The sequence below is a fragment of the Punctularia strigosozonata genome (genome assembly GCF_000264995.1).
Source record: "Punctularia strigosozonata HHB-11173 SS5 unplaced genomic scaffold PUNSTscaffold_6, whole genome shotgun sequence".
Lineage (NCBI taxonomy): Eukaryota > Fungi > Basidiomycota > Agaricomycetes > Corticiales > Punctulariaceae > Punctularia > Punctularia strigosozonata.
Genome location: NW_006767438.1, coordinates 1,971,058 through 1,986,952, shown reverse-complemented (window position 1 = coordinate 1,986,952; position 15,895 = coordinate 1,971,058). Strand labels below are relative to the sequence as shown.

At 51.6% G+C, this 15,895-nt stretch overlaps 3 protein-coding genes across 3 annotated transcripts; 2 read left to right on the top strand and 1 right to left on the bottom strand.

Annotated features, from left to right (window-relative positions):
- Window positions 1-803: 803 nt before the first annotated feature.
- On the top strand, window positions 804-2,994 carry PUNSTDRAFT_134483 (uncharacterized protein; the record flags this gene model as incomplete). Its single annotated transcript, XM_007383965.1, has 5 exons — window positions 804-959; window positions 1,011-1,107; window positions 1,165-1,179; window positions 1,233-1,300; window positions 2,932-2,994. The coding sequence occupies 5 exons, from the start codon at window positions 804-806 to the stop codon at window positions 2,992-2,994; spliced, it is 399 nt and encodes a 132-aa protein (XP_007384027.1).
- Window positions 2,995-12,384: 9,390 nt separating this feature from the next.
- PUNSTDRAFT_16720 (uncharacterized protein) lies at window positions 12,385-12,635 on the top strand (the record flags this gene model as incomplete). Its single annotated transcript, XM_007383964.1, has 2 exons — window positions 12,385-12,484; window positions 12,541-12,635. Coding segments are annotated over 2 exons (195 nt in total), but the record flags the coding sequence as incomplete, so codon positions are not given.
- A 1,385-nt stretch (window positions 12,636-14,020) lies between these two features.
- PUNSTDRAFT_102837 (uncharacterized protein) lies at window positions 14,021-15,532 on the bottom strand (the record flags this gene model as incomplete). Its single annotated transcript, XM_007383963.1, has 4 exons — window positions 14,021-14,581; window positions 14,644-14,815; window positions 14,869-15,305; window positions 15,360-15,532. 4 exons carry the CDS (start codon window positions 15,530-15,532, stop codon window positions 14,212-14,214), a joined length of 1,152 nt encoding a protein of 383 aa, XP_007384025.1. The 3' UTR covers window positions 14,021-14,211.
- Window positions 15,533-15,895: the final 363 nt, after the last annotated feature.

The following is a 15,895-nucleotide window of genomic DNA, read 5'->3' as shown; positions in this document are numbered from 1 at the left end:
TGATGTGGTGCCGACAATGCCGGATGACAGCCGGCCGGAGTTCAAACACTGAACGCGTCGCAACGCGTCAGGCAACGCGACGACAGACAAGTATTCACTCATTTTCATGTCAGTATTGCTCTGCCAATGGGTGCAGATCGAACCCAGAAACGCAGCGGAGCACACACTATCCGAATTGGACGACAGCATCAAAGTACGACAGACTCGCTGTTCGAGAGCAAGCTCAACCGGTTTGCAGGCCTTTTCAAGTCTTCCCGACGCTCTGCGCAAAGAGCCTGCCCCGATTCCACATCGCATCTGACATCTCTCGACCCAACATCTGATGAAGCCTCGCATGATTGCCCGGGGAGTTCTGATTCAAACATGCTTGTTGACGACCTTGACTCTTAATCACCACGATACTCATTCAGATTATGTTCTTACTCACGGCTAGCTGTAAATTGTTGCTGTTACTGTAGCTTACATCCTTCATAATAGAACGTGAGCTTCAGACATCGTACGAAAAATCGTCTGTCGAGGACGAGTCGGCCACCCCGAGCGGAGTACCAAAGTTTCTGATGGGACATCAGCGCGGAGATGTGACGTGTCAGTGACTGGCCGATTCGACCATCTGGCCGAAGAGACGATCTCATATAGTATGCGACTCCATGGCTCTATTTCCGTCCCGCCGCTTGGCATGCAAACGGTCTCATTCTCAGGCTGAAACTATACTGGCGGACTGATATGGCAGCAACCCATCACTCGCGCTGGTCTCTTCCGGTAGCGAATGCGGCAACGAGGTCACTGCATTCGTTGGAGACGGAATGACCATCTCTCAGGTCGTCCAGAGGGACCTAGCTCGTCCTCAATATGGGACGCAACAGGTCAACGCTTTAGTTGTGGTAGAAAATGGGCGCGCAAGTTTGCGGGCGTTTATCTCGATCGCTGGCTATGGTGAAGAACGGACACGAATGCTACCGGTGAGTTTTCCCTTCTTTGGTCCGTGACTCGTCCTAACGCGTGTCGATCAGCTGCGATGTACCCTCGCACACCACGGTATCATTCCGCGTTCCATGCTAGCCTTTCCGCACCTCACCAACCTTAGCAAGGTCTCCCACTTGGACGCTGGTGCGTTCTCCTCCTCGTTACCTCGTATACGAAGAATTGTACTGACCTCACGATTAGCCACGTTATTCGCTGGTGAGGGCTTGCGTCATCCCTCCGCATTCAAGCTCGAGATTGACACGATCCAGGATACGTGTCCTTGTACGCGACCGTCCGCAAGGCCAACCTCTCATCGTATCTCGCGATCCCCTGGACCGTATGCAGTGGTCACTATATGCACAATCGTTGCTCTCGTTTAACTCGAGTATGTCGGCCAGCTGAGCGTGTGGAGCGTAGTCACTACAAGCGTTCGGACCCTGCTTGTTGTACCCGTGTCCTGTTGCAGCTCTTGTCGAAGATGATACCGCTTGCTCCCGTTTCACCCTCGCTCATGTCTGACTGTTCGACTTGCTATTGCGCAGACTCCAAGCAGACTCTGCCGCAGTACCTAGCATCCACAAATCCGGTCATAACCCTCGGCTGCGCGCTTCCGATATCCCGGCTTCCCTGAAGCGATCACCCAAAACTCGTTGTGCGGGAATGATGGTATCGCGAGAAGCTGTGTCTCGTCGTGCGCCGCCCTTCACTCATATGCTTTGGATCGCTATTGCAAGTCCGAGGATTGACGTGTTAACTCTTCTTCTCTGGTTTCATCGATTTCTATCACACGGCAAGCTCCTCTCATTTGTGCGTGTTCTCCAGTCAAGTTGATGATGAATCAACCCTTCGTGTTGGCGTGTTCTTCAGGAGAATTCACGATCACCGGAGAAGTCACGATCACCGGAGAAGTCACGATCTCACGTAGGATTCCACCCTTCATCTTTTTTTGCTCATCACCCGGCTCATTAGCACAATGATCGATTGCGCTTAAGCTCTTTGAGTCTCCACATCATGGTGTCAGCGAAAGATTCGTTTACTGACGTGATGCGCAGAGGATAAGAGTCGCATATTACTATTCGAGTTGAAACGTGCTGCAATTTGTCTGCTGTACCATCTCGTCTCCGACCGTGTCGCATGGGCACTATGTCCGTCGGTGCTCTGTTCCCATATCGATCGAGCTATACGAGGATAACTTGATCGCCGTGCGTGCTTCTGACCCATCCCACAACAGGACATGCAGGACTGCTCGTCGACAACTGGACCGACGGAATGCCTTCGGTGTTGTTATAACTACATCCCAAGGAACATGATTGGCAGGATAACTTGCTATATCATTGCGGCATCGGGCTCACAGATTCACCATCCCACATATTTCGACGTCGGTCTCCTTGCCATAGGCCTCTGATACTGTGGGAGCTCCCCCAGCTGTCTCTTGTTCGAGACTGTGTGAGATGATATCAAGAACGACCGATGGAGAGAATGCAAGCTCTCTAGAATGAACAGTGCGGATTGAGAAGACTTGATCACTGTGTGTACGCTCCAATTGCACGAGGAGTAGAATCAACAAAGGATAAATAGACTCAGAATGGTCGTAAGCTGCGTATACGATAAACATGATAGCAACTCACTGTGAGTTGTGCCATGATAGCATTGATGTAGTCGATGAATAATGGCGTTGTGGACGTGCGGCTCTCATTCTCAACAGGTACGTAGCTGGCAATGACCCAAATTATCTTGAAGCAAGAGAGTCGGAACATCCAAGGTGCTAGGACGGAAGGAGACTCACCCAGATAGAGCAGTAAGCTGCGCCAGACTCTACAAGAATGCTCATAATCCTCTCCGCAAGCGTTCTGCGAGAACTTTTCTGTAGCTGTACTCGAAGAATCTTTCGATGTTGCCTGAGTGCATCCAAGTTTCGGATCAGGGTCACGATGAAGTGGTTATATCGGGACTCACCATGCTCTGTAGGCGACTGCGACAGTCGCGATGAAGTTCGACGACAAGGAGAAGACCATCGCCAGCAACCCGTAGATGGATCCGCTGAACACGGGTACAGCAATATACATGGGTGTTTTGATGGAGCCAATGTGGTCAAACTGCGACACCGTATTGGCTATAGAAAGCGCTGATAGATGCAGGTCTGAGTGAGCATGCAATCGATGATATGGTATCACTGAGTACACACCGAGTGTTGTCAGTATTAACCCAGCCGAGGTCCACAGAAAGGCGTGACGCATTTCCCACAACACACACATGCGCCAGAGTATGACAGCATCACTGAGAAGAATCTGAGGTTTGCTTAATCCGATATAAACGTCAACCTTTAGAGATGAAAACGCACGGTAATGTAGTTCAAGATGCTGTCGATATATATTTGGTAGATAAACATATTGTCGAGATCCACGGTAGTATGCTGCGTGAACAAGAACTGAAATGACGAGCTCCATGCCAGAAGGTCGATGCACCAATGCAATAGCGAGCAAAGGCACATGACCCAGGATACGATACGAACAATGCGTTTATTGAGGGCTGAATCTGTTCGAGCTCTGTATTGCCTGTCGGGGCCGAATTATTCGTGAGTACCATCATCATAAATCAACTCAAAGGGCTTACCGAACCACAAGATAAGACACGATCGCCAAGAGTGTTGTTAAGGAGCCTATCTATCAACCTCAGTGTATGTTCCCGCAAGCGATCCGCGACAAGCGCACCAAGAAAAGCTGTCTCGGCAATGAATGGAAGTACACGATATGTTGTAAGCAGTTGCAGGTCCCACTCGTCCTGGAGATCCCATGTATTCAACCCTTGGTCTAATCCAATTTCGGAGTAAGGCAGTCCCACAGCTCTACGAAATGTCAGTGGGTGCATACAACAACATTATCTCCTTACGTTCCATCAAGCATTTCCGACGCATTCTGGAGAATAATAATCCATTGCAGCGAGAAGAAAATGTACGTCGCTAGAATTGCCGCTACTTCAGACTTCGTGACCGTGGATCTTGTTCTCAAGAATCTATTGTTTCCGCAAACGTTGAGAACATCCAGAAGCAGATGTGAAGAAGTGCTCAGTATTTTATAATGCAGACATACAGTGTCCAATATACCCATAGAAGTAACGAGGTGGAAAGTATACCTGTATCAACAAGCTCAGCAAAATTTCGCCGCATAATTTTAGAATATGTTCCTTACCGAAGGCAAATGTTTCACATATCACGAGAGGAAGAACATGAGTAGCGTCAAACCTTAGTGCCACGTGAACGACAGCAAAAATTTGCGTTGCATTAAGTTCATGATGAAGAGACATGACAGGATGCGAATGGCGACAAACCCCTTAATGATGGGCTTGCCTGCGTCCGTATAAAAGGGAAAGTGGGACTCACAATGCGATGAATCGTATGACATCATAACACGTTGATGCCTAGAACATCCTTCCAGGAGTGGTAGACACGACTCCGAGGGTGACATGTCTTCCATACGATGAGCTGAATCAACAAAGTCTCCAGCGGCGATGCAGAGTACATTATCATCTGACTCACACACTGTGCGCTTTCTCCGGACTAGGCCTGTTCCGATAGATACTGATATGAAACACGACGTGATTCGAGGGTGCAAGTTCCGGAACGTTGGCCGAAAGTCATCCTGAGCGCCATTTGCTACTCCCGAGGTGTGCGTGCTTTACGTGTATGATTGCAACAATACCCCCGAGATGATATGCCTTGCCCATGCGTCTCTTAATCTCTATAGTCAATAGTCAAAGGACAGGACACTTGCATTGGCCACATTGAGCCTGATAAGCAAAGACGATGACTGAGATACTACGATTGCGGATTCTAATCGTGCTGTGCATGCTCAAAGTAGAAGCGGACCATCAATTGTAGTCTGCGGTACGTAACTTGCCTCATACTGCAGTTCATCGCAAGTTCGTTTTTCTCGGTGGAAGTAGCGTAAAACCTTCTCCACTGCGCATACATCAATAATTCTTGCTAATACTAGAACAGACTTTACGCAGCGCTCGAAAAGCGTGCCATTCATTGGTTGTTGAATCGTAATTTGTGACACTGTTAATACATATATAAGCGTGCATATGACGACGCAAAGCACTATGTACGGAATAAACCTACTACAACCGTGCTCTTGGATAGAAGTTCATGTTTGCGTGACGCCTTTTCATTGTTGCCGCGGCGAACAATATTCATGATGGCAGGCGAGGAGAATACGAGCTCTTCGGTGACAGGCTCGTTGAACGAAAAGGCACGATCGCAGTGTGTACGCTCGAGGGCCACAAGAAGCAGGACCAGTAACGGGTAGATAGACTGGGATAGTGATGTACTTAGTTCCACATGCGGATGGCGATACCACGGCAGGAGCAGGATCACACCGTAAGCTGGGCCATGACTACGTTCATATCAGTACGAGTTCGCCAACGCCATATCCCAACAAGAGCACGCACCGCTACACCTATCTAGGAGTTACATGTATAGCCCTTCTCTTCGGATCATGGTATTACGGAGGGCCGTGCGATAGTGAATAGAACAAGAGCGTCCTAATTAGGTTTCATGATGATTCATGAGTCGGTGGTGAGAAATTGCTCGGTATGACTGGTAGTCAAGGGCACGTTCACTCATCCTATTGCCAGTGCATCGATGGGGACACCCTCTGGTGTAGCATGTCGTACAGAGAGCATACCATAACGGGAGTGTGGTAGAAAGCTTCCCCGAGTGACAGCTTCATCTTGTGATGTCCGAGCCCGAGCCCTGAAATCCAGAAAGATGAAACATAATGCCAAAGTTAGCGAAGGCACTCATCAACATCGGCGGCATGGATGGCTGTAAAGCTGCGTTCTTCAAGCATGCGCAAGAACGCTCCAAACCAAGCAATAGACCAATCGCGCGTCAAGGACGAAATTGCGAAGGATACCACATTCCTCCCTAGAGTCAAATTGGGCACATGATGATTCCATCCTCACACGCTAAAACGAGATGTAACATCGGCGCTCCTGATATTGAACCTGGGCTGTGATTACAACGGAATGATACAAAGCGGCACCAGGGATAATCACCACGACGTATCTCCCTCGGTTCTGAGATAGCTCGTCAGGATTGCACATTCAAAGGCTGGCGGTACTCACATGTCTGCCACACGTACGGTAAATATTTGTCTACATCACAAGATCCGCGAACGTCCTCTACAGCAGCGAGGACGAACAAGGCTTCGCTTCTGTCCATCTCCCTGCGACGATTCTGCCTTCGAATCTGAGAGCTGACAGGATGAGGGGAAGCGGGCGTTACAAAATCTGACATAGTAGATCCCACCTCGTAACCGATCCGATGTTTGTTGGGGTAAGCTTTCCGACCGCCATTGCCGCGCGATTCGGTTTCAATTTGGGGACTTTGTCTTTTTCAATGAACGAACATAATTCTACACTTCTTTCTACAACCGCGCGATAAACGACGTGTCACCAGCGTCTCATCATTTCTGGAGAGTCGATGGTCAAACCTCAGTGCTCACCGAATACGAGGAGACGTACCATGTTCTCTCAGTATCGTGGTTCAGGCACCATTTTTGTAAACCAGATCTTCAGCTCATTTCTCGGATCCTAGAGTCCCCATCAGGTGGACCGCAGGCATAGCTGAGATACCACCCACCGATTATGGCACCTCGTTCGCTTGCGAGGCTATTCGAGCTCTGCACGGAACCTCGGGGTGAAGTGGTGCATGATCAACACGAACAGCACACGCCTTACCCAGGGTGAAGGTATGAATCTTCGTAACCCCGAATGAGGAATATATGTACCATACTCACCGATATAAGCTATCTATTCCAACGTGAGGATATCGTCCCAGAAGGCTTTGATGAGACGGCCGGTCGCACTTTCCGTTCACGAAAGTGATGACAGCTCGGCGTAGTCCGCCAAAGAGGTCTCTTGGGTCCGAGGCACACCAGCCGGGTGGCAGCCTTCAGAGGAGGAACATCAAGAGTCTTGGTCATTAGAGATAGAATAGTTGAAGATCGTGATGCGGTTTATCTGTCCAAGCGAGAATCAACGAAGTTCAGCGACTACGATAGCGGGGCGAGCAAGAGCGCACGGAAACACACCGCAAGTCCATATGAACCAGCTCAAGGTCAATGTCAGGGCTGCACCACCAACGGATCTCCCGAGGAGTCAATGCATTATCGTGGGTAGTGACGCCGGATCCTTTGGGAGCGAGCGTCCACCGATGTTGGCGGCGCCGTCGGGATGCGATTCGCTCTGTTCGGCACGATCAGAAACAATGCCATGAGATGTTATGTCGGACAAGAATGTTAGTTCACCGGTACGTACCCGGAATAATCCTCTACTCTGCAAGAATCACTTGGTGTACCGGGCGGTGTGCTCTCCATGGTGTCGACGACTAGCAGACTGGCAAATCGAGGCCGCGATACAGATACACCCTCAGCGAAGAATTTCCGTCATCCCGGTGATCCTGACTGTCGATCGATTGTCGAAGGCAAGCAGTATGTCTTCGGCGTCCACGGATGAGGGAAAGTCGGTAGAAGAGGAAAGTGAGGAGCACCGCTTCAGCTACTTCGCCTCTGTTTGCCACGAGAGCTTGTACGTCGTCAATAGAATCGGGAAGGCTGCAACTTCCACCTATCGTTTCGTCGCTCCGCTGTTATCTGGCTGTTGAAGAAATGCCCTCAAGCCTGTACCTTCCCGGGCTCTTGCAAGAGACATGCGACCGGACGTGGGCGTGTGAGCCATCGCGTTCGTCGCTTTGCCGTCGCTCTTTGTGTTCATGGAAACTTCAGCATGCCCGGAATAGACCTTGGCTTGAATATCACCACAGATAAATGTCATCAATACGTCCAGCAAAACCAAAATCATGGCACCTCCCGCACCCTCGACACATCGCGAGGTACTGTATTATTTTCCCCGAGAGTTATGCTTACAGATTTGTTACCTTCTTCGCTTGCCTTACCTCCCGACCGTCGGTACCGATAGCTCATGACTGGGCTTGATAGTAAAGCATAAAGGACAGCCCATCATGTATCTCCGACATACCACCTCGATCGCAAGATCTCCCGAACTATGACTTCCCCCAAGCCATTCCCGTCTCGCAAGATTTCCGGAGAAGTTGTTTCAGCGATAGGCTACGGGACTACGGGCATCGGAAACATTGCCTATGGCACCTCGTAAGCCGACGAGGAGCGTTTGAAGGTGCGAGGTGCTCTTGTTACTATTCCCCATCTGATCTCCCAGCACAGTTTCTCGACGCGCTTTACGAAAGTGGTTGCACGTTCTGGGATACCGCGGATATCTGGGCGCGATGTGGTGCGCTCGCGTCCTCCTCGTCTTCTCGCTCTTCTCCCCGCGCCCTCGAGGCCGAAACGAAGATCGCCCATCTCCCGAAGCAGTTCACACATACCCACGCGTTCCCACCGTCTCTCGGGATTTCGCCCTATGAGCGATTCACCATATCTTCCTTCATTGATCCTGAATCCAGAAGCTGCGACGCTTGTCGACCATCGCGCGATTCTCCGACCCGAGCAGTGCAGTCCGCATCCGCAAGGAGTAGGGCTGGCTACAGGGTGTACCACGATCCGCCACGCTCGACATGGGTTGTTACGCGAAGGCGACGTCGGTTTTATCGTTTTGATGAGAGGAAATGTCTACTGACGGTGTTTGGTGTGTCTGGGATAAACAGGTGAGCGACGTTCCCGTGTTCGTTCCGCGATGGATACGGCAATTCTGCTTATGATCGCCGCATGCGCAGGCAGTATGCGTCGCCCATTCTTGGGCGTGTCGCTTTCCGACGCGAACGTGCGCGCGCTCTTTTTTCCCTAGACAGACTCTAGAGAGCGTGGAAGACAGTCGCTCACGCAATGGACGCGCGCTCCTCGTTGGCTTGTCGTTCCGACTCGGAACGTCGCGCCCTTGTCGACCCTTCACTGCTCCGAACATTTTGAACTGCAAAGCTGGAAAAGGTCGACCATTCCTGTCGCTGTCTCGGGTGGACGTCCCGAGTGCGCTGTATCGCACGACACGACGAAAACTCCAACTGAATACCGTACACGAGCGATGGTGCGAATGTTCGTTGCCGTACGCGATCCGTCACCGCCCGCGCTCTCGCAGGAGTGCAACCACCGCCGCCATGGCGCCAGGAGCTCGTCGATGTCTCCTAGGTCGACGAGCACAACGACGCGTATCGGACGGAGGTTCGAGGAGAATCGCCGGAGCTGGTCAAGCTCGTACGCCGACCTCTGCTGCAGCTAAGCTGTAATCGTGATGGACAGACTGGTTTTCTTCCGCGAACCTGTGCTCGGAGTCGATCGGCCGCTGCTACGAGACGTAGGTTCACAAAACGACTCGCTCAATGAAGTTGCGTGGAACGTTCGCTGAGACCCAAGTGTAAGATGTACACCCATTGCTGTCCAGTATATACGCGTGCATGAAGACAGTCCACCGATATCTCGAGTAACAAAGTCCTACGTACATGTCATGTCAAAGGGAGGCAGCGAGTACAGACACGCCAACGTGACAATCAAACTGAGTCTGACGCCTTTGCATCGGTGTTTGGTCCCAAGTTACTAGCAGAGTCTGGGCATGCTGCTTGAAAGATCTCTTCGTGGTCACCGCCATGAACAAGATCAAGGATGACTGGCGGAGAGAATCTGAGCTCGTCGGTGACATACTCGTTGAGCGAAAACCCGCGATCGCAGTGTGTACGCTCGAAGGCCACGAGGAGGAGGACCAGTAGCGGGTAGATAGACTGGCATGGAAGCGTACTCAGCCTCACATGCAAATAACGTCACCGGAGCAGGAATAAGACATTACCGTAAGCTGGGCCATGATGACGTTAAGATAATCTTCGAGGACCGGCTGCTCGATGAGCACCCGACTCCCAGGGAGTTTGATTTGAGTGCCGGCAGCTCCGACCGGAAAGTAGCTGGCAATAATCCAGAGTATCTGCGAGACAACCGAGGCGATTAAATAGGGCCATTTTTATTGAAGTATGTGCTTACCCATATGCAGCAATAAACTGCCCCAGATTCCATAAGAATGCTCATGATCTTCTCAACTAATGTTCTGCAGGAGTTACTCTGTAGCTGCGCCTTGAGAAGCTTGCGATGCTGCCTGTATGTATGTGTAGCTCAACAAAGGCTGGTGATAACACCGGTTTTCTGTTCATCTCACCACGCTTTATAAGCAATCGCGATGGTCGAAAAACCATTGGACATAAGGGATACCACCATTGCCAATAATCCAAAAACGGATGCATTGAACGTCGGCAGGGATACCTCCACGCTTGATATTCTATTTACCCAGTGGTCCTGGGCTAGAGCCACGGTATTGGCTATAGAAAATCCTAACAACCGGAGGAATGCGTCAAAGTGAAGAAGGTAAGCGTACAGCGTGAGTACGCACCAGTGGTAGCTGCCAGTGCTGCTCCCGAGATCCATAAGAGAATGGGACGCATTTCCCACAGCACACACATGCGCCACAGTACGACCCCGTCGCTGAGCAAGATCTAAATGCAGCGTGAATGACAAGACACGACTATTCCCGCTGCGATGAACACACTGTGACATAGATCAGGGCATTGCGGATGTAACTTTGGTTCACCAATATTGTGTTGAAGGGGAACTCTTTGTAGACCGTGCCAGTGGCAACAATATATGCAAGGAGGTCGATGCACCAGTGCACCAGGGAAAATAGGAACATCACACATATCACTGCGCGCACAATGAACTTATTCAATGCGGCGTCTGGCTGATCTCTGCGCTGTCTTCGTGAGCAGAATTACTTCAATTACGGATGAATATAGGAGTCTTTTGTGACCTACTTCGAGGCCACATAGCATAGAACCGTGAAAAGCGCTGTTAGTGACCCTATGCAATCATGAGAACGTCTCACGGTCAACTAATCCATAGTAACTCACCAAAGAAGGCTGTTTCGGCCACGAATGGTAGTAAGTATAACAAAACAGTCCCTTGTTTATTAAGGCTGTCTATTGCTACCCACGAGCCTCCGTCATTTAAAGCTGAGTTGTACGCCTCAATGTAAAGGTCGGAAAAGGGCAGATTCATTGCTCTATTCCAAGGTAAAATTATGAGTGGTATCCACAGCAATGTCAACCTCACGTTCCGTTGAAAATACTGCAGAAATTATGCAACAGCATAGACCAATGTATGGCGAGGATGAGATACATTGCAGGAAGAGCTAACATCTTGATCTTCGTGGGAGCATGTTTCGTTTTTACGAATCTGTGACGTAGAGACACGGATATGTGAAGAAAATCAGCTCAGTATCATCGAGACACTCGATAATCTACTCACAGAGCCCAGTATATCCACAAGAGAAGCACTGTACATGCTACACCTGCAGCGCAGGCTCAGTTGCGCTCGATCGAGTGTATAATGGAAAGTCGAACCAAATGCAAAGCTTTCCAACAGAAGAAGTGGCGCTACGTGCTTGACGTTAAAACGGAATGCCACATCTGCGACAGCGACAGCTTGCGTTGCATTAAGCACTTTCAGGAGAGACATAGGAGGGTTGGATCTCGGTTAAAGAGCCATCAGCTGACCCAACTTACTTTATATCAGTAACACCGCCTTGATATCATATCCATGCTCGCACAATCCATGCTGGTAAGCGCCACCATCACCTCTCGACGTTAGCTATAAGATCATGTGCCCATATTTAAGCTTTTGATCTTTCCGATGGAACGGTTTTACACTCGATCAATATGTACACGCGAATCCAGACCCCTCTTCTTGGTGCCAACTTTTCCACTTTGGACAGCCAAGCGCTTGCCTTATATGCATCGCGGGCTTCCATGACCAGCACGTCCTAGTCCGATTTGTCTATTAATAATCCCCCCGAAGCCACGCTAGTATACTTCAGCGGCAAACCCACGCGGGACACAATCTTCTGCCGTCAAAGCAATATCCGCATCCCAAGTTACCTATCTCCTTCTGGGCCCGAGGGACCTCTACAGCTGTCACTCGTTCTTATACGGAAATGCGGCTCAATATAGCAACTTTCCCGCGCAGTTCACGGGAGGAGGTCCCTTTCGAACATGTCGCACATGTAATCCGGGAAGAAGTTCCCGCTACATACTTCCCCGGAAGTGCGACAGATATGCGCTCGCGCCTCATAAAAAATCCGAATAATCTTGAGACCCTTGCATGACGCCCCCGAGCTGCCCCATGCATTGATACCGTCTTTTATTCGAGCTGTACTCGGGTCTTATCGGTGTTTCAACCCAGTACGGCAACTTCCCCGTCTAGTTTTGCGGGCGTGGTTGTCTCCACCTCCGGAAATGGGTGAAGGGCGACAGGAGTGGACCGCTATTGGCAATTGCCTACCTTCGTCGTCCTTTATGTCGACGAAGGATGCCTATGCTGATGCCGTTTGTTCAGCGGCCATGTCGAGTATCGCGCACCACACGGCATGGTCTACGTCCCGTGCAGTTACAAGCACGCCTTCGCGCAGCTCACCAACCTAAGCAAGGCCCACGGTGGCCCGCTTTGGGGTGCCGGTACGTCCTTCTCTCCTCTCTCCGTAGACGATTCGTCGTACTGTTCCTTCGATTAGGCACGTTCTCCGCTGGCGAGGGCTCGCGGCAGCCGCCCGCCCTCGAGCTCAAGATGGCCGCGATTCAGGGAAGGGTGTCTTACGAGACCGTCTCCAACGTCAAGCTCTCCATAGTCACTTACACGTGCACGGACAATGGCCTCTTCGTACGCACTCGAAGTGCGGAGCGGTGTAGAGAGAGCGATCTCAGAGAAGCTATTGCCTTCAACCCAAATCTAGCCAAAATTAAAGTTACTTCCAGCTCCAGAATATGTCAAACGCTCACGCCGGAAACAGAGAGCGCGTGATGCCCCCGGCCCTGAACAAACCCTGGAAGATCAAAGCGTTGTTCTCTTGCCCATCTTCGGGGGATAATCATAACACGATGAGATCAGATTATGTCTTGTTATGTCCTATCACATGATCACTCGCATGGACACTTTACCTGTTCTTCCGGCCTGAGCATGCGGATTGAGGTATTGAAGCCGGTACATCTAGTATATCAAGGTAAGTATAGGCACCAATCAGCAGCTCAGATGACCGCTCAAGCTCGGTCCTAGGGAGCGATAACCGGATCTTGGGTCATTATACACCGTTCAGCGCCCGTGAGATAGGTTTTACGTAGCTGCCATTTATACTTGGAGTACTCCTTCAAATAATATAGCGCGCAATCTGTTGCGGAACTACCGCTCCTCGGATGTCGGTCTCGTACATGGGGCCATCTGAATATGCAGATGATGGAGCCAACGTGCATCAACCAAGTCGTCTTTTGGCACGTCTACATACCTGCAAGAGACCCTTGCAGCAGACGTGATGGTGCGCAGAAATCGCCCGACGATTTTGGCGAACGCGACTTCCGACGGAGGGTCGCTCGCTATACCGCCGACAATTTCCCCAACATTCTTCGCCTCGTCGACGACATCGCGGACATCGGCAAGCGACACGGCGCGACCGCCGATCAAGTCGCCCTCGCATGGCTCCTCGCGTAAGGCGAGGACGTCATCCTCATTCCGGGGACGACGCAGGTGCAGGTTGGTGGTCATCTATCCCAAGACGGCGGCAGGAAGCTATGGCTGACGTCTTGACCTGCAGTACCTCCAAGAGAACCTGGGCGCCGTCGAGGTAAAGCTCATGCCGGAGGAGATCTAAGAGGTCAGGGAAGTCGAGAACAAGGCCGATGCTGCGCAAGGTGATCGATATCCTCCTCCCGACATGGGCGTCCTTTTCGCGGATACGCCGGCTTGGACCGGCGCAGTGTGAGTGCGTCTTCGTCGCCGAATAAAAATGTATTATGTGTGGTGTCCTTTCGGTCGCTGTATGTCGATCAACAGGCTGGCGTGAAATGGTTCGTGATAAGGAGATCAAATCGCATGCTGAGAGTCATCCGAAAGCCCGGTATAATGCGGTAATGCGTCGTACAAGAATGTACATGATATGCAGTACATCCGCTACTATTGTACAAGAAAGGAGTGTGGTAAGAAGCTCAACGCTATTGCCATGGAGGTCAGAGAGACCTGGAACGCAGGCTGCGTAGCATGGGAGCGTTCCGTTCTACAAATAAATACGAATGCGGAGTTCAAGAGAAGGAAGTGGACGACAGAGAAGTCCCTATACATTTTCGGTATCGCCTTAGGGCGCAGCGGAGGCTCGCTCATGTAGGCGCCGAGGAAAGAAGTGTCCGAGCTCGGGGCGCTAGTCCCTGCGCAGGGATCGGAAAGATGACTGGCGCGAGCGTGTGCCGCGGCCGGACCAGTTGTTCCACCAGTTTACGATGACCCTGGAGAGGGTGCGCTTGCGCGGGCGGCTGGGGCGGCGGTCGCGGGGCGACTGCGGCGGGGTGTAGGGCGGCTCGAAGAAGACCGCGGGTTTTTCCGACGGGAACGGGATGTAGGACGTGCGCGTTTGCTCGACCACGGGCGGGATCTTCTCGGTTTGGATGGCGGCAGACGCGTTGAGCGTCAGTGGCTTGAGCGCCGGAGGAGGGTCCGGACGCTTGCGGGGAGTGAATTTGGATGGGAGTCGCTTGGCGGGCGCGAAGAACCACACCAGAGCGAAGAATACCCTGTGGTCTGGCATCAGCTGACAGTGATTTCAGGGATGAAAAACAACGAAACAATGACTGACCTTACGCCACACCCGATGCCAAGGGTCACGGAGGCGTCGGTGACTTGAAGGATCGAGCGCCCGACGAACACGCCGATGAGGAGGGATACGATCGCAGATATCTTCTTAACGAATACGGTGCGCCGATGCTTAGGATCGGCGACCAGTTCGCACCATGCTGTCGTAAGGACCACTAGGAAATCCGTGTCAGCTGGAATGCTTACATCAGAGTAAAGGAGAGCGCACGGGTAGTCGTGAACGACGTGTTGAGGCGTTTTGCCATAATGCCTTGTAGACCAAAACTCGCGCTCATGAAACCGACGCTGACGAAGGCAGCGGGGTTCGTCCAAGCCGGAGCACCGTTGACGCCTTCGAAGCTGGGCTGCCCGCTCTTCCAGATAGCAATGGCAGCGGCCATCGTCATCAGGCCCTGTATGAACGTGCCGAGCATGAGCCAGAGACGAGTCTTGGGTCCGAGCTTGTCGCCCATGCGGCCGACGATGGCCCCGAGACAGAAAGTGATGAGGGACGCGAGCGCGAGGCGATCGTGCATATGGAATGTCAAATCGTACGATCCATCGGGCTGCACCTGGAAGAGCCTGGCGATCGCGATGGCGAGCTGGGCGGAGTTGCCCGTCTGGTAGCCGCACCAGAGCCCGACGGCGGAAAAGGTGACGGCATCTCTGTTATCACGATGAGAACGGGGCTTAAGTCAAGAAGTCTGCCGATGGACGTACATGTAGCCGGTCATGAAGGTGAAGCCAGCGAGAGGATACGAGCAAAGCTCAGGATTTACCTCAGACATGAGGTACTCCTTTAGGTCAGCAAATCTAGATTTGCGTTCCTGTACCTCCGGATCGGTGTACCGGGGGTAGGTGGCAGGTAGGGGTAAGAGGACTTGGTTGTCCATGTCGGGTAAAGAATGTGGGGGCGGATGTCTCAACTAAGGACACCACGGATAAGACCTAGGATTCGCGAGCCGAGGACGAGGCTGCGTTCCAAGGATCACTGCAACACCGTGAACCGGAGGCAGGTGCATGGCGTCGAGCCCGTAGGGCGTATAAAACTGCAGAGAGGACATGTGTGCTGCCCCTCTAACCCCGCTCTAACTTGAGGAGTTAAAGATCGGCTGGCGCAAGCGATTGAGGAAGAGACTTGATTCAATTCTCAGAACGCGGGCTGCTTAGGCTAATGCAGAGCACGTCAATCGGCAAACCGACGAAGGGAGGAAGGTGAGAGAGTTCCGATCATGTGACCTCCCTTTACACGCGTT